The following is a 25984-nucleotide window of genomic DNA, read 5'->3' on the forward strand; positions in this document are numbered from 1 at the left end:
ACACATTCTACGGAAATATTGGGCTTGCGCAGCATGCATAGCATGCCCTGAGAAATCGCCCGTGATTAATATCATGAAAAGTTCTCAATAAAAAGCTGATTCCATGCACAGGTTTGCGTATTGGAGTATGCTGAGAATTCTTGCAAACTTTCATTCAAATCAGAGCAAATGTAAGCCACTAGGGACCTTTTCATTAACCAAAAACGTAGTTTTGAGAAAACAATTTTTAGTGGGTGTGGTAGATTTAAAATATTTGGCCGTAGAATTAAAAAAAAATAGCTTCCAGCCTTTATAAACAGCGGGGAGGGGGGCTAAATATAGGACAAAATATGTATAAGGTAACAATTTGTTTAGAAAAACAAAAAATATATATTTTTACTATTTTGGCCAAAACTCAGACCTGGTGTCCCTTAAGATTTGACAATGCATGGAAATCTAAGCTCTACTTATAAGTTAATAAAATTGCAGTACAGACACAATTGATAAACAAGACAACCTTAGTCAATATCATACAACGTGATATGAATTATTATACAGCAATGGAGCCAGAATCAGTTTCAAAAGCACTGGTATGTAAAAATTTAACAAACAAATAAAAAGTACTTATACAAAAATTTAATTCTTTACTGCGTATTAAATGAAATAAATATTAATTAGAAACTAAAATGTTAAATCAATTATAGTAGAAAATTATGTCAAAGTAAAAGAAAAGCCACCACCAAAACTATAAATAAAGATTAAACTTCAGAGGATTAGAGAATGTGTGGCTGAGTTAAGAGTTGGAAAAAGAAACTCCAAAACCCATAGAACAGAGGCTGAGTGAACCTTGATCCATGCTGGATCTCAACCCTGACCACACAGTTCGTAGCTACACATATAAGCTACTTAAAGTGAAAAGAAAGAAAAGGAGCTAAACTAAATTTGATAGTTCCAGTTGTACCTGTTCTGAGTCCTGGTTGCCACTACATCTACTTTCATGTGGTGCTGGCTGCCACAGAGAATGATAAGAACTTACACCCTTGACGGATCCCATGTCAACAACCTGTTTGGCACGCTCTTGGATCACCCGTGCCAAATGGCACACTATCACTCCATTATCCAGCATGTCAAGGAAGTTCTCACCAGTTATGTAGTCAATTCCTGCAACAAAAGAAAACACACGCTGTAATTCGATTGCAGTAATTGATTAGCACGTCACTTCTCCTGCGTGCCCTCAGGATAGAGGGGAGAATATCTGCAGACACATTCTGAAATGATGAAATGATTTTCCACTACCTAACACAGAAACCTCCATCTTCCAGCTCAGGCTTAATCATCCTTTCTGACTAACTGTTGTACGTATAGTACAGGGTTATTACAAAAGAAACAGACATTTTCAATTTTGTACAAAACAAAAACTACTTTCAATATTGCACAAAACAAAAGCTATCTGTGATATCGACAAGTATTTTGCGCAGTTAAGTTGACAAAATGTTGGTACTATTGCGCTGATTATTGCGCCGGAGCAAATATAATAGCTAAGATGGCTATCTGTGATATCGATATGCATTTTGCACTGTTAGGTTGAGGAATTGTCGATGGTGGGAACTTCATCTTCCAATAGGATGAGTGACACCAGGGTGTTAGAAATCATTATCTGAACGAAACACTTCCACAGTGCTGGACTCGCTGTGCAACAGACGACAACTGTGCTCTTGCACAGTGGCCACCAAGGAGCCCTGATCTCATACAGTACGACTTTTTTCTTTGGAATTTGTGAAAGACGAGGTTTATGTCTCCCTAACGATTTAGATGAGTTGAAACGATACATCAAGAGAGTTGTGGCAAGTGTCAATGCATGTATGTTGCACTGGGTTTGGGATGAACACAGCATTGCCTTGATGTATGCCATGTGACAAAATGGGCACTTATTGAATATTTGTGAATTCCTAAAGTAAACTTGAAGAATTATCTTATAACACAGTGTAAACTGATTCCTGATAATATTAATAGTTTTGGATTTGTAAAACATTGGAAGTGTTTATTTCTTTTGAAGTAAAATATTTGTAGCATTACAAAATCACAATCGAAGAGAAATAAGTCATTTCAAATTGTTGTGATGAAGAACTTTCGCATGAAGTGTCAGGTCTGCAGCATTGCTGCTGTCCTGATGGGTATAAGTAGTACGGTACTGTTAAAATGAAACATTGTGTCAGCACAATGTACGCTTCAGGTGATTCGAAACATAGGTTACGAATGAATGATGGCTACCAAGTTTCAATAACGGACTCTAGTGTCTACGTAACCCTGAAGAGCTACACAAAGCGTGGTAAAATTCGAATCAGTTTGATGTTGATAAATAAGCCAATCATGCCAGGCGGTATTCATTACATTTCAGTTTATCACTTAAAAATTTCATTCAATTTTAACAAGAACTATATTTCCTTAGGTATTTAAATTATGAATAAGTGTATTATAATGTTTTTACTCTAATTTTGAAAATAATTCTGCATTATTATATTGACATTTGGTACTAATATTAAATGCAATATTATATTCTAGCATCTATTATGTATCCTTCTTCCTTGTTGCTTGTTTTGTTTTTTCACTATTATGTATTTTATATATAAATTGTATCAATGTAAGCCACCTATAATATTGGAAGCTTGCTTCTATTGGTGAAGTTTAAATAAAATAAATAAATATAAAAATTCATCACTGTTAAGAATTTTATTTGTCTTAAATTAAATTATATAAAATATAGGATCTAGATTTGAGCATTTCTTATATTGAATACAAATTTTATCTTTAAAATATTGAAGATGTCGATTTAAAATAATATTGCTATATATTATTTATTCTTTAATTTTCATTTTTATGTTTATATTTTGTATTAAAGTCTTATTTAATGTTTTTTTTTTAATTTATTTTATTTTCATGACATAAGTGACTATAATTTTGTATTGTCTATGTAAGTGGGGCTTTGCCCTATTATAAATAAATAAACAAACAAACAAAACAAACAAAACAAACCAAATCAAACAAACAAAACAAAACAAACCAAACCAAACAAACAAACAAAGAAATAAATAAGTAAGTAAGTGAGTAAGTAAGTAAAGTAAGTAAGTAAATAAATAAATAAATAAATAAATAAATAAATAAATAATCAAATAGCGCGAAATTCGGGTTTATATTTGTTCTGCTCCTCAGAGTTTTCAATTAATTTATACTATATAAATACACGAAACAAATTCTAAGCACACTAATTAATTACAAGGGTTTTTCATACTCATTTTCTTACTTCCGCATAATTTTAAAGGAGTACACGGCAGTGCTTAAAGTTACTTTAAAGAGGTGGTGATATACAACTAATGTGAGTAAATATAGGAAGGGTGGCGATAAATTTAAGAGAATCAATAGGCTAATTATAATTATTTAAAAAATAACTTCAAACTAGAATAGGATAATTTAATTTCTTCGTATGCAACATAATTTAAATATTATACAAACAGAAAGCTATGCATATCTTACAACATTTATTTAAAGGGTAAGACACTTGAGTTAATGTTGTTATTCGAAACTCGCAACAGAAGCCACAGCTTCCCACACTTCCTTTCTTTCGCGCGTTGAACACACTGTGTTGTCTAATACAATTTGAAACAGATACTGGTCTCACACGTCAACAAGATGTGAATCATGTCAATCCCGAATTATTAGAAGTTTTCAACCTTTTGCATGAATATTTTATGACAATTCCATTAAAATTAATTTATGTAAGAAAGCTTTCATCCTATTCATAATGTGTAAATGAACGTAAACTGAATAAAATAAACTGTTTGAGATGGATGGCAGTCTTATATAAAGGCACCTACATTAAAGTCACATTTCATCAGTCTTATAATCAAGTTTTGCATCAGATAGGCTGCAGCTTTTCCATTTTGTCTCCCTTTCCTTAGTACAGCTTTCTTGGTTCAACTCTGGCTGGCCAAACTCAACTAATTCCGTGAAGTTATTCGAGGGAAATGCGCACGAAGTCGTCCTTGGATCCGTCTCCTATAAATTCGCTCGGATTTAATTGATTTACCAGGTTCGAAACAGTTCGCTGTAGTTGGCTTTTCCGTTTCCCCCGGGCCACATGTAGCCGCTGTCACGTTGAAGTGTTGACTGCAATTCCGCGATATATTTTAGAGCAGGGCTGTTCTAAACCCCTATCCCCGAGGGGGGCGTACAACCTGCTCATCTAGTGTAATGCTGCTCCGGGGACTTCCAACTTCCGCTGCCTTTTCTTTTAGCACAACATGTGCATTAACTTGCTGGTCAGCACCGCTGCAAGTTGTTACACGTCCATTCCCACTCTCTTACAACCAGCCGAAGCCACTGAACTTCCACGCCTACATAATGACGCTACATTGTTGCATGCATTAATATACTACTTCACTGCGAAGGTGACACATAATTTTTCATTAAATGTTTTAGCGTTTCGTACCAATTCATTTCCTTCACCGTGATGCGATTGATATTCATAAATTTATAATTTTCTTTCTTGAATTATTATTGCAAAGGCAGACAGAGATTAAATCAATTATACAGGGACATCATTTTATTTTTACTAACATTTTTAATATTAACTTGCCTATACCTCTGGATCAACGCCGTTCGCTACCCCCTTCCACGACTGGAGTTCGATGATACTGGCGTAATGTACAAACAAATCACTTTACTAGGTATAGGAGGGAAGAAAACTAGTACATCCATTTACGTAAACTAGGAAATATTGCGCTTTTGAGTTTGATCATTTTCATTAGGTTTTTGTTTAATCAAAATACAGTACAATATTAACAATGAGTGTTTCTACTCACGAACTGAGCTGTCCATGTGGACGTATTCATTATGCAGAGTATATTATACTGTCTACAGCACATTAGCGTACAATATAGAGAATGAAGTTAAATTGAAAAATAATCATAATATGGATATTTAAACACATTTTTAAAATGGTTGCCGTTCATTTCGATACAGGCTTCAGTTCTAATGTGCATATTATCGCACTATAGACTATTGTACCTAATCCCAATTACCAGTTTCGTCCTTCGTACTAGTAATTCAATCTTCACTTCTGCCCGATCCGAAAAGATAAAATTACTCAGACATACTATCTACTGTCCGTCCAAGTGGTTATGTCGTAGGATCGTAGAAAGGGAGGAAATCACGTGACAGTTAATTACTTAACGAGGCCCTTTCTTAAGTTATTTTAAACAGTTGTATAATATTACGTAGACGTCCAATTCCTAACAGAAATTAATGTTCTCAGAAAAGAGCTAAGACAGCCCAGCCACTAGCTGGCGAATAAAAGCTGGTGGGGGAAACCGGGATACGACGTAGGCAAATGGACGACAGTACCTATGCGAAAATGATTCAATATTGAAAGCTCTTTCGTCAATGGAAAACGCGAACATATTTTTGGAACGTTGCAAACGATATTTTACTTCCGCTTGCAATGTTTTAGTATGAACACGTTAGACGTATTTTATATTTTATTTAATTAACTCTTTTGGTTTAAAATGAAACTAGGGCCTTCAATTTAGCCTGTAGAACATAGATGATTGTGGAAAAATGTCACAATGTTATGCATTAATTATTTATATTTCTGTTCCTGCAAAATTTCAATTTGGCGTTTGCAACGTTTTTCCACTCTCCTATTCAATTATTAAGGCCACCGCCATATACTTTTAACACAGTCACTAGAGTTGGGTCGATTCGTGAACGAATCGTTCATTCGAACGACTAATAATAAAGAATCGTAAGAATCGATTCGTGGTATCAACGAATCGACGTTCAAAAGAATCGTAACGAACCGTCGTTCAAAAGAATAGTAACGAATCGGCATGGTATCGTAACCCACGATTCTATTTAGGCTACTTGTTTCATGTAACCTGTCAGCGGACATTTCCGAACCGTGCCGAATGCTCCCGAGCGAGAGTGAAATCAAAATACTGCATTTGTTAAGTATGAAAAATAAAGAACACGAACTTGAAATTTGCAATTGGGTTAAATAGAGGTGTAATGCAAAAAATGTACTGATAATAAGGCTCAGATGATAAATTATAATTAAGATACTCTATTTTGGATAATTTTGTAGATTAATGGAGGTTATGATGAATGGTTCCAGCCAATGAGAGGCAGTTCAGTGTCTCGCCTCTTATGCCATCTATGCGAGAGATGTTGAACGTTTTTGTTCTACCTGTTGTTTGAAAAGGAAAGTGTCCTGTGAGTCGTTCTTTGAGGATTCAAAAGAATAGTTGGAATCGCAGACTGGGAAGAATCGTGAATTCGTTGACGATTCAAAAGAATAGTTGGAATCGCAGATTGGGAAGAATCGTGAACGAATCGTTCGAATCGATTCATAATGTATGATTGAATCGTTGGAATCGACTTCTGAAAAAGAATCGTGTTGCCCAATTCTAACAGTCACCAATAAACACAGCAATGAGAATGGATTTAAACATTTAGAACTGGAAGAAACTCAGATACAAAGCAATTGAAAGTTACCGCGAAAGTATGATTACGGTTCTGCTGATTGTCAAAGTTTCATTCCAAAGGAACGATACAACAGAACCTACAAGGACGTTGTTGATACTATAAAAAATCGCGGTGGCAAAACGACTTGTTTGCCCCCGTGCCCCCCGTACCCAAACGAGTAAGGGGACAACAGCTCAGCTGAGGCCCCTGCAGTCGGGGACTATGATTACGCCTACTTATTCACATTGAAAATGCGCGTATGTCAGTGCACAAAACGACAGTAAGAATGGACATGGAAATAAATTAATAAAAAACTAAACAATCAGATTTATTTATTATTTATTTATTTATTATTTTGCTAATACCTGTAACATAAAATATAATATATACAGAAAAACTTTAGCTCGCCCCTGAAAGAGTAGAACTCGTGCTCAGGGGCGGATTCCTGAATTGAAATTAATAATTATACAATACAATTTGCCTTATGTCTACTATGCAATTATAGTATATAAATTTAAATTTACAATTTTTCCATTTTTATAAAATCCATACATAACTTTTTAAATTTAATACTAGAACTATTAGAATTGACAAGATTAGGATATTTAAATATAAATTTGTTATATATTCTTGAGCCTAAATTACTACTATGATTAAATACTGTAACAGTGTTGCATTTTGGTTCAAACAATCTTAAAGAATTCATACCTTTTGTTTCATAACTATGAGAATACAATTCAAAATTATTTCGATTTTTATGTATGAATTTTATTAATACAATATAATAAATTTGTCTTACTTTAAGTACATTAAAGTCTAAAAACAAATTTTGAGATGGAAAATCAGTAGGTTTATGAAGACATATTTTAATTATTTTCTTCTGTAATAAATAAAGTGGATTAAAATTGGATTTAAATTAGCTACCCCATCCTATAATTCCATACATAATTACCGACTGAAATAAAGTTAAATATATTGTGCGTAATAAACGTATTGACAAGTAATTCCTCAATAAAACAAAATAATATACTATTTTACGTAATTTATTACAAAGGTAATTAATGTGTTGGTTTGATCTCTGCGTACTGACGATGAAGGCATAATAATTAGCATGAAGTGCTTGTCAACAGATAGGCCAGAAGTCCCGTGCTTGCGCTGGGGTCAGTATACTAGCGCAAACACTGCGGTCGGAGTGGAGAGCCCGTCTCGCGGCGCCGACACGTGTCCGTGACACAAAGCTTCCGGTGCTGGCTAACCCTTTGCATGCTGAGTGCTGCGGGTGAGTCACAACGTCGAGGGGAGCCGTGCAGACGGCATCGGGTCATCTCGTTCAGTCATATCTAATCGTATAAGTCATTATTCTATTTTAGTACTCTCGTCTGTCAGAAATTTAACAAGTTCAATGGTTAACAAGGCTTCTTTCCGAAGGACGATTCTGATGTGTGATAATTTGGTCTGTTTACTTTTTTTCATGTCATGTTCTGGGAAAATTTTATCTACTCACGGACTTTCCGCCTTTAGAATATCTCAACTCTAAACCACTACAGATGACAACCAATTCCACTTCTCTCTGTTCATCATCATCGTCATATTTTAATTACTAATGACCAGAGACCGGAAGTTTAGGCATTATAAATCATTAAAATAGGGGGGGCAAAAAGGTATCATAAATAGCTATAATAGGCAGACAAAAAGGCATTATAAATAGCTAAAATAGGCAGGCAAAAAGGCATTATAAATAGCTAAAATAGGCAGGCAAAAAGGCATCATAAATAGCTAAAATAGGCAGGTATAAGGCATCATAAATAGCTAAAATAGGCAGACAAAAAGGCATCATAAATAGCTAAAATAGGCAGGCAAAAAAGCATCATAAATAGCTAAAATAGCCAGGCAAAACGGCATCATAAATAGCTAAAATAGGCAGCCAAAGAGGCATCATAAATAGCTAAAATAGGCAGGCAAAAAGGCATCATAAATAGCTAAAATAGGCAGCCAAAGAGGCATCATAAATAGCTAAAATAGGCAGCCAAAAAGGCATCATAAATAGCTAAAATAGGCAGCCAAAAAGGCATCATAAATAGCTAAAATAGGCAGACAAAAAGGCATCATAAATAGCTAAAATAGGCAGGCAAAAAAGCATCATAAATAGCTAAAATAGGCAGGCAAAACGGCATCATAAATAGCTAAAATAGGCAGCCAAAGAGGCATCATAAATAGCTAAAATAGGCAGGCAAAAAGGCATCATAAATAGCTAAAATAGGCAGCCAAAGAGGCATCATAAATAGCTAAAATAGGCAGCCAAAAAGGCATCATAAATAGCTAAAATAGGCAGCCAAAAAGGCATCATAAATAGCTAAAATAGGCAGCAAAAAAGGCATCATAAATAGCTAAAATAGGCAGCCAAAGAGGCATCATAAATAGCTAAAATAGGCAGCCAAAAAGGCATCATAAATAGCTAAAATAGGCAGCCAAAAAGGCATCATAAATAGCTAAAATAGGCAGCCAAAGAGGCATCATAAATAGCTAAAATAGGCAGCCAAAGAGGCATCATAAATAGCTAAAATAGGCAGCCAAAGAGGCATCATAAATAGCTAAAATAGGCAGCCAAAAGGCATCATAAATAGCTAAAATAGGCAGCCAAAAACGAATTATAAATAGCTAAAATACGCAATAAAAGACAATTACAAATATCTTGCACTAGACCCACAACCTTGCACTTTCCACAAAAGGATAAGTCGAATGCAAAGTGAGATTTTCGACTCGATGTTGCAATTACTGAAATAAATATGGGAAATGCCTGTTATTATTCGGTTGAGAAACTTTTATCATCCAGTCTGCTGTCGAAAAATCTGAAAGTTAGAATTTATAAAACAGTTATATTACTGGTTGTTCTTTATAGTTGTGAAACTTGGGCTCTCACTTTGAGAGAGGAACAGAGATTAAGGGTGTTTGAGAATAAGATGCTTAGGAAAATATTTGGGGCTAAGAGGGTTGAAGTTACAGGAGAATGCAGAAAGTTACACAACACAATTGCACGCATTGGATTCTTCACCTGACATAATTAGGAACATTAAATCCAGACGTTTGAGATGGGCAGGGCATGTAGCACGTATGGGCGAATCCAGAAATGCATATAGAGTGTTAGTTGGGAGGCCGGAGGGGAAAAAAGCTTTAGGAAGGCCGAGACGTACAGGATGGGAAGATAATATTAAAATGGATTTGAGGGAGGTGGGATATGATGATAGAGAATGGATTAATCTTGCTCAGGATAGGAACCAATGGCGGGCTTATGTGAGGGCGGCAATGAACCTCCGGGTTCCTTAAAAGCCAGTAAGTAAGTAAGTAAGTTGCAATTACTGTTGCAAGCAAAGAAATCTTCTTCCCAGTAGCCTTGGAAAGTGCATTTTTGTGTTTGGTTGTACTGATATGTTGATGTTGCGATATGAAATATTTAGCTAGCTACAACAACGTCGCAATGAAAACTGAAAGAAAAATATCCGTTAAATTAACGTTAGACCCGCACTCATTGTTGCCTTGTCAAATAAACACACGCGATAATTAAAACGCAAAATATACCTGTAGGCAATTTTTAATAATAAATTAATAGATAATAGATAATCAAATAAAGGCAAAAAAAGCATTTATTTTGTAAATTAGGCATTTATATTAAAAAAAGGCAAAAAAGGGCAACATAAAACTGTGACGTTTCAATCACAAAGGTATAATTCGTACAGATTTACTTTCAAAATGAAGATAGATTTAACACATTAAAAAAGGCATTCTGCCAAAGCTCCGGTCTCTGCTAATGACACTATCACCATTAATACTATTGCCACCATCATCACCACCCACGACAAACAGGCTACAACCTTACGAAGCACTACTACCATTGCTATCACTATTATTACTACTGCCACTATCACCACAACTAACCACACTATACTCGCAATATTCATTACTAGGACCGCACCTTGTCCCAGGAGGCTACAAAATTAAGTCTTACGAAGCAAAGGACTGTGGCGTATTTCCAAGTACTTCCCTTAATTTACAGCGTCGGACATAATGTCCATGATTTGGGTCTCCGGTATTGGCGATTAGATAAAGATAAAGCATAGGAGTGGATTGAGCCAAGTTAGTTAGTTAGTGGGGTTTAAGAAGGGCGCGTCAGCAACTACTATGGCTATTTGCGCCCTTATGTAAAATTGTCAACTTAGTTCTGAAACATCCCTGCCTCCAAGTGGAGGTAGTCAGACCGTTTGAAATTTCAGCGGGAAGCTTCTCTCTGTATAAAACATAGAGCAGAGCAGAGCAGAGTATAAGTTCCATGTTCCAACCGTCTTTACTCTCGGAGAATGTCTAAGACTAAAATATTGTGACGGCCACGTGAGGTTCGATCTCACGACCGACGGAGGAAGGGCTAAGTCGGCCGTGACGGGCAGGTTGCGCGCGCATCTGCTTCCTGGGGCATATGCTGTGGGGAGAAAGGGGAAAGAGCGACCGCGGCAGAGAAGTGGAAATATCCAGATTATTCGAGAGTGGAATCTTTCGCGAACTCTCCAGAAACTATAGTTTGGTGATAAAAGAGAAGACGCAGGTGAACGTCAGTCAGTCAGTCAGTAAGCCAGTGTTGTTACAGGCAGATTTGGACAGTAAGCGAGTTAGTCTTGTATAGCAGTGAAGCCAGCTTCGAGACCAGATCGCGACTTGAGTTGTGTCCGTAACTGTGGAGCCTGAAGCCCGGAGTTCGAGTGCAGTAGACCGCAGTTGGGGGACCTGAGTTCGAAGTTCAGCGGATCTTCTCTGAAGGTCTGGGGTTCGAGATTCTGTGAACGCGAGTGACTGAGTCAGAAGAACTAGCCAAGACAAACGAGCTGTGAACTGAGAACTGACAGTTCTGTGTTGTAAATAGTGCTTTGTGAATATTAGTTAAGATTAATAATTCATTGTTGTTCGTAATAGTCCAAGTAAATTGTCATTGTCGTTTGTGGAGTGCAGTAACGAACGCTGTGTTGCTGTGCGGAGAGCAAATCCCATTGTTGACGGGAGTGAAATTAAATTGTAGAAAGTGAAGAGTTATTGTTGAGATAATAAAATTACATTGTTGTTCAGTATAAAAAGTTACAATATGAACTCCGACGTCATTCCGAAACATTTGGATTTAAACTCTACATCTCTCAGCCCGTATAGTCTATCGCTTTACAGACATAGCCAAATCAGCAACGGACTTAAAAACTAGCATTTTATAAACGTAACGAATCAAGATACTTAGTGATCACAATGAATATACGTAGATAGATGCAAATTTACCATGCCGGCTCTACAGCACAATACAAACATGTGATGATCGCCTTACATTTCGATCAGGCAACACGCCTCACAACAGCACAGGAGAAGTTGCCGTGGAAGCCAGGCGCACTGAGGTCTACATGGGAAGTCTGAACACGGCACGAGCCTAGCGCGATGCGGAGTATGTGATGTGGTTACCAACTGGTCTCCTCCGCTGCATAAAAATCACACCTACAGGCATTGACTCTTGTATAAGTCCCGTAGTCCCATGGAAAGATCTCGTCACTCCAGCAGTATTATTGGTACTGGCAATTTCTTGCAAAATTAACGGTAAATACCACGCGTAAGTTCTTCAAAATTTTGTAATAAATAATACGAAAATTGTCTAGTTATTACGAGGATCCAGGAAATAACGACCGTTCGCGCATACCCGCCGCGCAGCTGACTCCCCTTCCTTGTTTGAAGGTCAGCTGGCTTCCTTAACATGTGTTGTCATAATGTTGTGAGTACTGGTTGCAACAAGTCGCCATTGTGCATTTTGTGTTACTTCAAAATGAACGACGTCATTGATAATCCCGCCGACTGTGAGGAGAGGCGTGTGATTCGATTTTTGAATGCCCGACATTTAAAACCTGCAGAAATTTACCGGCAATTGAAAGAAGTGTATCGTGATACTGCAATGAATGAAAGAAATGTGAGAAAATGGTGCGAAATGTTCAACAATGGGCGAAAAAATGTCCACGATGAAACTCGATCCGGACGCCCATTACTCATCACAGAAGACTTGAAGACTAAAGTGAATGACAGAATCTTGCAAGACAGGCGCACATCACTCGACGAATTGCATATTGCCTTTCCTGACATTTCTCGTTCTTTGCTTGGTGAAATTGTGTCGCAACATCTTGGCTACCACAAAATCTGTGCACGATGGGTTCCACGGCAACTGAGTGGCCAACACAAAACTCAGAGAATGGCCTCAGCATTGACATTCTTGATGCGATATCACACAGATGGAGACGCCTTTCTTGATCAAATTGTGACTGGTGATGAGACCTGGGTGTCTCACAACACCCCAGAGACCAAGCGCCAATCACGTCAGTGGCATCATCCCTCATCATCCAAGAAACCGAGAAAATTCAAACAGACTCTCTCAACACAAAAAGTCATGGCTACTGTCTTTTGGGATCGCAATGGTGTTCTTTTGCTCGATTTCATGCCAAAAGGCACTACGATCAATGCAAATCGTTATTGTGAAACTTTACGAAAACTAGGCGTGCCATCCAAAACAAGAAGCGAGGAATGCTTTCGAGAGGAGTTGTGCTTCTTCACGACAACGCCCGCCCGCACACTGCTGCTTCAACTCGAGAATTGCTGGATCAATTCGGTTGGGAAATCTTTGATCATCCGCCCTATAGTCCAGACCTTGCTCCTAGCGATTTTCACCTTTTCACTAAGCTGAAAGACTTTCTGGGTGGTATACGTTTTGGAAGAGTTGAAGAAGACAGTGAACACCTGGCATAATGAACTGGCGGCAGAGAAGTATAACGCGGGAATTCTAAAGCTAGTGAACAGATACGACAAATGTTTAAATGTAGGTGGTGATTATGTAGAGAAGTAAAGGAAGCTTCAGTTATGTAAAAGACTTTGTTTTTTTTTTTTTTTCAAATAAATATTTTATTTTAATTATTACAACAAAACGGTCGTTATTTCCTGGATCCCCCTCGTATATGGACTTGTAATAATATGAAATAAGTTATTCTCGATTACGGTCACCTATCCATCCATCCATCTATCCATCCATCCCGTTCGTCCATTCATTCATCAGCCTAACCGTCTATATATTTATTCATCTGTTCATCTATTCATCCATAATGATGATTAGACCGTGGAACTTCATCCAATTTCATGTTTTTATTTAGCATATTGAACAATAAGTGGCTCTATCCCAATCATGATCACACCCCCCCCACCCCCATTTACGACTTGGTCGGGCAAGTCCGTGGTCCAGATAACACAGGAATTTTCTCCGAGAGCTCACAGTACATCTTTATACCGCCTGAATTGTTTGTATATAATTGTATTGTATTGTGAAATGAACTAAGGAAGAAATTAGCGAAGTGCTTTTTGTGGAGTGTGGAACTGTATGGGGCAGAAACATGGACATTACGACGAAGTGAAAAGGACAGACAGAATAAGAAATGAATCTGTATTGGAAAGAAAGGATGATGATGAAATTGATCAGGAAGAGAAAAAGGAATTGGGTGGGTCACTGGTTGAGAAGAAACCGCCTATTGAAGGATGCACTGAAAAGAATGGTGAACGAAAGAAGAGTTCGGAGCAGAAGAAGATATCAGATGATAGACGACATTAAGATATGTAGATCATATGGGGAATTTATCTTTTGAAGAGGTGGAGAAGTTCAAATATCTTGGAGCAACAGTAACAAATATAAATGATACTCGGGAGGAAATTAATCACACAATAAATATGGGAAATGCCTGTTATTATTCGGTTGAAAAGCTTTTATCATCCAGTCTGCTGTCAAAAAATCTGAAAGTTAGAATTTATAAAACAGTTATATTACCGGTTGTTCTTTATGGTTGTGAAACTTGGACTCTCACTTTGAGTGAGGAACATAGGTTAAGGGTGTTTGAGAATAAGATGCTTAGGAAAATATTTGGGGCTAAGAGGGATGAAGTTACAGGAGAATGGAGAAAGTTACACAACACAGAACTGCACGCATTGTATTCTTCACCTGACATAATTAGGAACATTAAATCCAGACGTTTGAGATGAGTAGGGCATGTAGCACGTATGGGCGAATCCAGAAATGCATATAGAGTGTTAGTTGGGAGGCCGGAGAAAAAAGACCTTTAGGGAGGCCGAGACATAGATGGGACGATAACATTAAAATGGATTTGAGGGAGGTGGGATATGATGATAGAGAATGGATTAAACTTGCTCAGGATAGGGACCAATGGCGGGCTTATGTGAGGGCGGCAATGAATCTCCGGGTTCCTTAACAGTAAGTAAGTAAGTAAGTAAGTAAGTAAGTAAGTAAGTAAGTAAGTAACTAAGTAAGATAATATGAAGAGACTAAGAGGAAGGCAGCCAATAGGAAAGATTGGAGAATGCTGAGTTTGCAGCGATAGACATGTCATTTGGCAGAATAATGTGTGTGTATTATATGTACATTACGTAACAAATATTGCGCAACTAGGCTAATGCGATGTACGAATCTCACAATCCGTGTTTCTGATTTCAAAGTTTTACAACTGTAATCACAATCTCAAGCAGCTGTCGAAGAAGAAATAACCCAATCTTAAAGCACATTCTTCTTGCTGTCAGTTAAAATTTATGCCTTTAATAACGAAAACTCTAAACTTCCTCTGTAACAAGTGCACGCAGGTTAAATGACGTAGTAATGTGTGTAGAATTGTGATGGTAACAACTCAGCACAACACTCCCATTCATTTGAAGGGGCAAAAGCAGATCCAATTAAGTTATCAATCATTTTATTCGCCACGGGCAAGTGCACAGCAATTATAGTATCACATGCATAACAGACTTGCTGAAATTGCTACACATTGGCGTTAACATGCGCACCTTATTGCACTGAGACTGGAGAATGAAACACTGTTACATGTCGGATTTCTGTCCACGAAAGACTTGCAACATTCTCGTAATAATTGTGAAAAGATTCATCAATTTATAATAATAATAATAATAATAATAATAATAATAGTAATAATAATAATAAATCCAGACGTTTGCGATGGGCAGGGCATGTAGCACGTATGGGCGAATCCAGGAAGGCATATATATTGTTAGTCGGGAGACCGGTGGGAAAAAGACCTTTGGGGAGGCCGAGACGTAGATGGGAGGATAATATTAAAATGGATTTGAGGGAGGTGGGATATGATGATAGGAACTGGATTAATCTTGCACAGGATAGGGACCGATGGCGGGCTTATGTGAGGGCGGCAATGAACCTTCGGGTTCCTTAAAAGCCATTTGTAAGTAAGTAAGTATAATAATAATAATAATAATAATAATAATAATAATAATAATATTAATACTTACTGACTGGCTTTTAAGGAACCTGGAGATTCATTGCGCCCTCACATAAGCCCGCCATTGGTCCCTATCCTGAGCAAGATTAATTCATCCTCTATCATCATATCCCACCTCCCTCAAATCCATTTTAATATTATCTTCCCATCTACGTCTCGGCCTCCCTAAAGGTCTTTTTCCCTCCGGCCTCCCAACTAACACTCTATATGCATTTCTGGATTCGCCCATATGTGCTACATGCCCTGCCTATCTCAAACGTCTGGATTTAATGTTCCTATGTCAGGCGAAGAATACAATGCGTGCAGTTCTGCGTTGTGTAACTTTCTCCATTCTCCTGTAACTTCTTCCCTCTTAGCCTCAAATATTTTGCTAAGCACCTTATTCTCAAACACCCTTAACCTATGTTCCTCTCTCAAAGTGAGAGTCCAAGTTTCACAACCATAAAGAACAACCGGTAATAAGCTTATAACTGTTTTATAAATTCTACCTTTCAGATTTTTGACAGCAGACTGGATGATAAAAGCTTCTCAACCGAATAGTAACAGGCATTTCCCATATTTATTCTGTGTTTAATTTCCTCCCGAATATCATTTAAATTTATTACTGATGCTCCAAGATATTTGAACTTCTCCACCTCTTCAAAAGATAAATTTCCAATTTTTATATTTCCATTTCGTACAATATTCCCGTCACGAGACATAATCATATACTTTGTCTTTTCGGGATTTACTTCCAAACCTATCTCTTTACTTGCTTCCAGTAAAATTCCCGTGTTTTCCTAATCGTTTGTGGGTTTTCTCCTAACATATTCACGTCATCCGCATAGACAAGCAGCTGATGTAACCCGTTCAATTCCAAACCCTCTCTGAATAATAATAATAATAATAATAATAATAATAATAATAATAATAATAATACATTGAATATCGTAGGTAACACGCTTTCCAATTCATTAGTCCATTTACCATAGGCGTGCGTAATGGTCTACAGACAGAAAATGAAGACGAGATGTGGTTTTGTTTATAGTGAAGTCGTTATTTATTACTGTATCCGGGCTAGAGGTATCAAGAAATAATTGTTCACCATTTATTAACAGAAGGATATCTTATTATTAGACTACATGTTTGACACAGGATGCAGAAACTCTCCAAGATTTTATTTTTATAAAAACAACGCTAGAAATTTATACAGCAAAGCAAGAAAATTGAAGAAAACAAAAACGATACGATTTATCACTGCTATTTATATCACGAATTGCTAACAGTCAACACTAATCATTATAACTAAACGTAAAATGTGGAGGTCACAGCAAAAAGTGAAGTGCGTGTTTTGGCTTGCTGAATTTAAATCTGTTACTATAGAGTTAGACGCCGATTTCGTCTAGAATTCAACGTGGATCCACCTACGTTGAAATCTAAAGAGACAAGATCCTTGATTCCACAAACAGGCAAACATCGCAAGAAAAAAATAATCGATGAAACGGTCGATCGTATACGAACTGCATTCAACTGGAGCCCAAGAAAGTTCATTACGCAGGCTAGTCGTCAGTTACAGATTCCCAAATCAACTGTTCATGACATTCTTCATAAACGACTCAAATTACGTGCATACAAGCTCCAGCTAGAATTCTCTCTCTCTCTTTTTCAAGTATGAGTTGTTTCTAGTATCATATAAATGAAATGTGTCCGTTATAATATTTTATATCTGAATATAATTTTATATCTTACTAGATTTTTAATATTTGAGGAGAAAAATTCGCTCCGGCGCCAGGGATCGAACCCGGGTCCTTGGTTCTACATACCAAGCGCTCTGACCACCGAGCTAAGCAGAATTCAATCCACAGCACCGGATCGAACTTTCCTCCTTCGATGTTTCCCTTTGTTCGATCCCCGGCGCCGGAGCGAATTTTTTCTCCTAAAATATTAAGTGTCAATATTATACAGATAAATTCTGTAGGACAAATTAATATATCTATAATATTACTAGATTTTTGTTTAAAAAGATATTCATTGTTTTATCAGCTGAAAGAATTAAGTTATAAGATGTCACGAGTTCATCAAATTGAAATGTGGTTATCTGTCACATATTGTAATGTTCTACAAAATAAATTACTCCCTCCGTTCCAAAATATGGTATAGTAACAAACAAAACAGGTTTCATTATTACGCATGCGCGCACGAAATGTTTCGCGGTGTGGTATTCTGTTCAGTAGTGAAGGGACTATCCCACAATATTTAAATAGTTCATTATGAACAGAAATCAAGTGGGCACCTGCTGTGGTGTTCCTGTTGCAGAAAATGTAACACCAACCCAGTCAATTTTGAATAGAACATCTAAGGCTTAACAGCCGTACAAAAACGGGTTGTAATTTATTGCAGTTTTTATGTTATTATTATTATTATTATTATTATTATTATTATTATTATTATTATTATTATTATTATTATTATTAAATTATGGCTTATTTAACGACGATCGCAACTGCAGAGATTATATCAGCGTCGTCGGTGTGCCAGAATTTTGTCCCCCAGGAGGTCTTTTACATGCCTGTCGCATTTAAACACACTTAAATGCCATCGACCTGGGCGAAATCGAACCTGCAACCTTGAGCACAGAAGACCAGCGCTATACCGACTACGCTATCTAGGCCGAAAATTTTATGTTAATTTGTCTCTCTCAAAACAATGTTTGTTTTTTTCTTTTATTAATTTGACATTAGAATGAAATGTACTTTATTTATTTATTTATTTTTCTTGTGTTAATTTATCAAACAAATGTGTAGAAGGTGTAGTAAAGTTACGTTACATTACTTAGAATTTTAACAAATGTATACCATATTTTGGAACAGAATAAATGACATCTTTCTATACCATATTTTGGAACAGAGGCATTATTATTATTATTATTATTATTATTATTATTAGTATTATTATTATTATTGTTATTATTATTATTATTATTATTATTATTATTATTATTTCTGATATCATTCTTACAAAATGTTATCTATCCACAGTATCAATTACAAATTTTGGTGGTGATGTATTTTCATAATGTAGATATGAAGGGTTCAGAGCCATAGTGGGCCAAGCGCCATTTATTAAAAACAGAGAAAGCAAGGGTTAAAGTTAAGTGAATACCATACTTTAATGAAGATTGACATATCATTTAGTTTTAATGTGTATAGTTTATATTACTTGCGTGTTCTTTTGAGTCTGTTGACCATCTATAGGGCTTTAATTTAATATGTATTATTTTCATCAGTGTTTGTATTTCTTTTTTGTATTTATATGTGCTATCTGGTAGGATGGAAGAGAAGGCCTTATGGCCTTAATTCTGTCAGATTAAATAAGTAAATAAAATAAATAAATATATGTTTCCATTGAATTATGGTAATAACTTCATTTTAACCCTTGTTTTCTACAGTTCTAGTAAATGGCGCTTGGCCCACTATGGTTCTGAACCCTTCATATTTTCTTACAGTACATCAAATAGTACAGATCTTTGAAGAATCGGAATAAAGTGTTAGGCCTATAAGTCCAGTGGTTGTAATGTCGAAAGTGAAATTCAGAGTGGTGCTTGTAGTTGAACTAATTTGAGGATTACATGCAGTCTCTTGACTTTCAGCATTTGTTTGGATTCTTCAGTGAGTTCCATGTACTTGCTGATTGGAAATTATGGCTTGAAGGTAAAGGGATCATCACTAGCTAGTGACTTCGGTCTCTAAAAAGTGTTGCGAATTATCGACCTTACAGTTCCTAAGGAAGGGCTTCCCCTTGCTCGTACAGGTAAGCAGTAACCATGAGACAATATCGATCTGCAGAGGGGAGAACTCCGTGGAGGGCTCCACGCCACGATGAGAGCAGCCATGCAGATGCTGCGGAACCGTGCAACAGCCGAGCCTCGAGCTTCAGAACTCTCGGTTCATCAATTCCTCCCGTCTCCGGCTCGCATTAATTATTTTGCTACAAATCCTTTCATAAGCAGGGGCAGGGTCTGTGGAGTGCATTAACAAAGGGATTCGCTCCGTTTATTTAATATGACGTGTTAACAGTTCGCTGGAACAATGAAGTGATGAACACAGAGACAGAGGGTTCTCGAGTCTTCTGCAACCGCCATCAATTAGCGTTTTCTTTAACGTCGCTTTAGAATTCAGATATCATAAGTCGTCAATTTATGATGGGAGAAAACAAAGTAGGAGAACAATGATGCAAACTTCTCTCTCAATTTAGTTGCCTATCATGATAATTCAGCTCCAGTCGTCAAGTTCAGATGTTAAGTCAAGGCTGAGTTTACAGCAGGGATGAAGAACTCATATTGTAAACAGAGCAGTTAGTATAAGTACCTACATGCAACAGCAACTAGCGGGAGAAGCTAAGCTCTCAGAGAGAGACTGTTTCCCGTCGCTGGTTTACAGCCATGTATTTGAACCCTGAAAGAAGATTATAAAAGAACTATACTAAAAGCCAGGTTATGAACCGACTAAACCGGAAGCAACGTTCTGTTGCTCTCTTTCTGAACTCTGTTGCCACATAGTGGCGCGAGATTCAAAGCATATTCAGTGTTTGTCACCGATATGTTTAAAATAACTACTGTCTATAGTTCTCGATAACACTATCAACAATATCATCATCATCATCATCCTTCACGAATTAGGCCTCTGTAGACCTGTTTCGGCCCCATCTAGCAGTCTTCTTAACGGTCTTCCTGGTCGACGATGTCCTCTAGGTTTATATTGCATCATAATTTTTGGGATTCTTGAATTTTCCATTCTTCTTACATGATCTAGCCAATTGAATTTGTATCTGGTGATTTTTTCTTCTACTGACTCTACTTCTAATTGTTCTAAAATTTCTTCATTCCTTTTTCGGTCTAAAAGAGTATATCCTGCTGTTCTCCTGAAAAATTTCATTTCCGTTGCTTTGATTCTGTTCATGTCTTTTTTCTTTAATGTCCAAATCTCGCTTCCGTATAGAAGGGTGGGTAATGCTAGTGTATTATATATTTTTATTCTTGTAGATTTTTGTACTAATTTAGCTTTTAATGTATTGTTTACTATCAACAATATTAGTCATTAAAATTACTGTTTTTAAGAAAGCACGAGCTAATGACGCTGGTACGAAATGCGACTTGTAATGCACGTGGTACTGCAAATGAACTGGGAAGTTTGGCTGCACTGTCTCCGTGATTCCGTTGCCAGATTTCTGTTAGCAGACTACATTTTCACGTGAGGGCCAATGAAAAGCTCCGTTCTTCCTTTCCCCTCCAATCCTCCACACTCAACGTGTCATCGTTGTACAGACTACTCCTCTAACCAGCACTTTCCTCTCGCCCTGCCAACTACTTCCTGTTTAGTCGGTTCATAACCCGGCTTTTAGTATAGAGTTTTCATGTCGGGAAAGTACCTTTAATTTTTTTCTCATTTTATTACTGGTATGATAGTAAGAGTCCCGCACCGTGGCGTCGTGGTCTAAGGCATCCTGCCTGGGACTCGCGTAACGGATGCGCGCTGGTTCGAGTCCTCATGGGAGAAGACATTTTCTCATGAAATTTCGGCCAGTGTATGGGACCGGTGCCCACCCAGAATCGTGATGCACTTGGGGAGCTACGATAGGTAGCGAAATCCGGTTACGCAAACCAGCTATAACGGCTGGGGGGCTCATCGTGCTAACCACACGATACCTCCATTGTGGTTGGATGATCGCCCACCTCTGCTTCGGTATGTAGCCGTGAGGCCAGCAGCCGGCTGGTCGGTCTTGGCCCTTCGTGGGCTGTAGCGCCACGGATTATTATTATGATAGTAAGAATGAGTAGCTTACGTGGTCTAAGCTGTCATGCGTATTACGGAATAAGCGTTGGCTCGGTCTTCATAGCTCGGGGTGTGATTTTATAGTGATTATTTTACCGATTTCTATAATAAACCCTTCAGTACTCTCGTGGGGACACCTGTCAAAGCGTGTTTCTTTTCACTGTTGTATTTCCTAGAAAGGGTTTACAACCGTGAGGCTTTAGGTATCTGAATAATTAAGCTCACATAATAACATTCTTAAGTTTCAGTCTTCAAGTTGCTTGCATAACTTTTGTCGGTAAGGTTTTATTCTTCTGGGTGACAATTGTTAACCTTTTTTACGTTACGGTTTCTGCAAAGTTTCGGTAAATATCACTTTTGTGAGTTATATACCGTACTATATCTTTAGGGATTATTTGTTCTATTTAACTTCGAAGGATTGTAGGTCTACGTTTATGAAATTCATTCAGAGATTAGAAGACGTTCTCAAGTATTACTGCGAAATTCAAGAATCCGCTACACCGTTCCTTCCAATAGGCAGTCTGTTCAAAGCTAATGACCCAGTCAATTTCTTTTTCTCTTCTTGATTAGTTTCAATATTATTTTTTCTTCATCCGCTCTTTCCAACATAACTTAATTTATTATTCTGTCTGTCCATTTCACACGCTCCATTCTTCTCCATACTCACATTTCAAATGCTTCTAGTCGTTTCTCTTCACTCCATCCTAATGACCATGTTCCTGCCCCATACAATACCACACTGTACTGGTCTCTTTCTTACTCCTGTTTGCAGAGGTCCGCAAAGCTTCCTTTGGAATTGATGTCCTCCTTTTGACAGCAATTCATGTATACCCCAAGTATTTGAAACTGTCCACTTGTTATACCGTCTCATTGCGAATTCGCACGTTTACCTTCTTTATTTTTCTTCCGATAACCAGGGTCTTCGTCTTGTTTGAATTCTGCAATACTTGGGAAAAGTGGCATAAGTCAGTTTCCACAAACATTTTTTATTGATTTATTGACAACTTACGGAACATCTGCTCGCTTGGGAAAAGAGACATAAGTATTTCTCCCATTACAATAATTCATACTTACTTACTTACTGGCTTTTAAGGAACCCGGAGGTTCATTGCCGCCCTCACATAAGCCCGCCATTTGTCCCTATCTTGAGCAAGATTAATCCAGTCTCTACCATCATATCCCACCTCCCTCAAATCCATTTTAATATTACCTTCCCATCTACGTCTCGGCCTCCCTAAAGGTCTTTTTCCCTCCGGCCTCTCAACTAACATTCTCTATGCATTTCTGGATTCGCCCATACGTGCTACATGCCCTGCCCATCTCAAATGTCTGGATTTAATGTTCCTAATTATGTCAGGTGCAGAATACAATGCGTGCAGCTCTGCGTTGTGTGACTTTCTCCATTCTCCTGTAACCTCATCCCCCCGAAATATTTTCCTAAGAACCTTATTCTCAAACACCCTTAATCCCTGTTCGTCTCTCAAAGTGAGAGTCCAAGTTTCACAGCCATACAGAACAGCCGGTAATATAACTGTTTTATAAATTCTAACTTTCAGACTTTTTGACAGCAGACTAGATGACAAAAGCTCCTCAACCGAATAATAACACGCATTTCCCATATTTATTCTGTGTTTAATTTTCTCCCGAGTGTCATTCATAGCAGAAGAAAATCAAATCGACATAAACCAGTGTGAAGACAGTTTTTTTCCTTCTGTAAAATTAACGTTTTTGACTTGTGCCACTTTTCCCGAGCACTACAGAATTTATCTTCATTCACACAGTATATGGGACAAACAACGAGAAGAAAATAAAGCCTAAAAGAAACTACTAAAAACAAAAACAAATATACAACAAATAAAACAGAGATAGAGGAAAAGTGAAGAAATGAATAGAAATAGCGGCTAAAGAAAAGAAAATGAGTCATACATTATACGTGGGGGAGGGGATGAAAAAACAGTCGCTGTTTGAATGAACTGTGTAACTGATCTCAAGTACACCACACATCGTGTGCCAACGGAAGTTTGGCTGCTTCATCGAGCTGACAACTTGTTTGGCAAACGAATTACGAAGTCTGAAGTTCACTCTCTCACGTGTTGCCTGCCACAACATAGACTTAAGTTGTTACAGTGAATACTTCATAAAAGCAATTCGTTATGTGGTGACAGATCAATTGAAGGTCCAAGACTTGTTTACTCAGGAAACAAAGCTTTAGGAAACCGCCACGTGTACGGCATGAATCAGTATTATTTGAACACACTTGAGAATCCTCGTTGCAACAAAAATAATTCCTGAAGACGAAGATACATGTTCTTGAAGGAAACTATTTGATTTGAGGACGAGTTTGATTAATACACTATTTCGGATAAAAGTTATTACGTAAAGTTAAATAAAGCAATGCTCAATTACATAATTGTGAAAGACAACCGAGTTATTTCTAACGTTCTTTTACTTCAGCGAGATAGCCACGGCAGCTTGAGAATAATAATGGAGATATATATTATTTTAATGTACCGAAGTACATATGATATTTCCATGCAGATATTCTGCGTCATCATACGATGAAAGAGTAATGGAACGGAGAAAAATTCTCTCCGGCGCCGGGATTTGAACCCAGGTTTTCAGCTCTACGTACTGATGTTTTATCCACTAAGCCACACCGGATACAACTCCGACGCCGGTTAGAATCGTCTCAGATTAAGCTCCAACTCTTGGGTTCCCTCTAGTGGCCGCCCTCTGCATTACGTCATAGATGTCTATGAACGCAGGACCGAAGTCCACACATGTGCTGAGGTGCACTCGATATGAGTGACTAGTTGGCAGGGATCCGACGGAATAAGCGCCGTCTTAAATCACGAAGTGATTTACGCATATCATATATATTATTTTAATGTACCGAAGTACATATGATATTTCCATGCAGATATTCTGCGTCATCATACGATGAAAGAGTAATGGAACGGAGAAAAATTCTCTCCGGCGCCGGGATTTGAACCCGGGTTTTCAGCTCTACGTGCTGATGTTTTATCCACTAAGCCACACCGGATACAACTCCGACGCCGGTTAGAATCGTCTCAGATTAAGCTCCAACTCTTGGGTTCCCTCTAGTGGCCGCCCTCTGCACTACGTCATAGATGTCTATGAACGCAGGACCGAAGTCCAGACATGTGCTGAGGTGCACTCGATATGAGTGACTAGTTGGCCGGGATCCGACGGAATAAGCGCCGTCTTAAATCACGAAGTGATTTACGCATATCATATATATTATTTTAATGTACCGAAGTACATATGATATTTCCATGCAGATATTCTGCGTCATCATACGATGAAAGAGTAATGGAACGGAGAAAAATTCTCTCCGGCGCCGGGATTTGAACCCGGGTTTTCAGCTCTCGTACTGATGTTTTATCAACTAAGCCACACCGGATACAACTCCGACGCCGGTTAGAATCGTCTCAGATTAAGCTCCAACTCTTGGGTTCCCTCTAGTGGCCGCCCTCTGCACTACGTCATAGATGTCTATGAACGCAGGACCGAAGTCCAAACATGTGCTGAGGTGCACTCGATATGAGTGACTAGTTGGCCGGGATCCGACGGAATAAGCGCCGTCTTAAATCACGAAGTGATTTACGCATATCATATATATTATTTTAATGTACCGAAGTACATATGATATTTCCATGCAGATATTCTGCGTCATCATACGATGAAAGAGTAATGGAACGGAGAAAAATTCTCTCCGGCGCCGGGATTTGAACCCGGGTTTTCAGCTCTACGTGCTGATACTTTATCCACTAAGCCACACCGGATACAACTCCGACGCCGGAGAGAATTTTTCTCCGTTCCATTACTCTTTCATCGAATAATGGAGATGTTCCAGGTTAGAAACATCAATTAATTAATTAATTAATTAATGTTTCTAACCTGGGACATCTCCATTATTAATTATGATTTATTGAACGACGCTCGCAACTGCAGAGGTTATATCAGCGTCGCCGGTGTGCCGGAATTTTGTCCAGCAGGACTTATTTTACATGCCAGTAAATCTACTGACATGAGTCTGTCGCATTTAAACACACTTAAATGCCATCGACCTGGGCAACCTCGAGCATAGAAGGCCAGCGCTATACCAACTATGCTACCGAGACCGACGGTTAGAAACATAGGTCTCTCTTATTTTTTATTTCTTTTTGACATAGAATACATGTTTCCCCCTTCATTCCGGAATCCGTGTGAAACAAAAAAGTGACAGAATTTCAAATGCTTGCTGTAATAACACTATGAGTCACTGCCGAATGTTAATCTTATTAGCAGTTAGGT

At 37.8% G+C, this 25984-nt stretch overlaps 1 protein-coding gene across 3 annotated transcripts in view; it reads right to left on the reverse strand.

Annotated features, from left to right (window-relative positions):
- The window catches only part of LOC138697652 (growth arrest-specific protein 2-like), a 385325-nt gene that overhangs the window by 32126 nt on the left and 327215 nt on the right, over window positions 1–25984 (reverse strand). For 2 of the 3 annotated variants that reach the window (XM_069823084.1, XM_069823085.1), the window contains exon 3: window positions 941–1140. In XM_069823084.1, the coding sequence (XP_069679185.1) occupies window positions 941–1140 (200 nt within the window). The remainder of the gene's footprint in view (window positions 1–940; window positions 1141–25984) is intronic. The other variant, XM_069823086.1, reaches the window with a different exon arrangement.

The sequence above is a fragment of the Periplaneta americana genome, chromosome 4, assembly GCF_040183065.1.
Source record: "Periplaneta americana isolate PAMFEO1 chromosome 4, P.americana_PAMFEO1_priV1, whole genome shotgun sequence".
Classification (NCBI taxonomy): Eukaryota; Metazoa; Arthropoda; class Insecta; order Blattodea; family Blattidae; genus Periplaneta; species Periplaneta americana.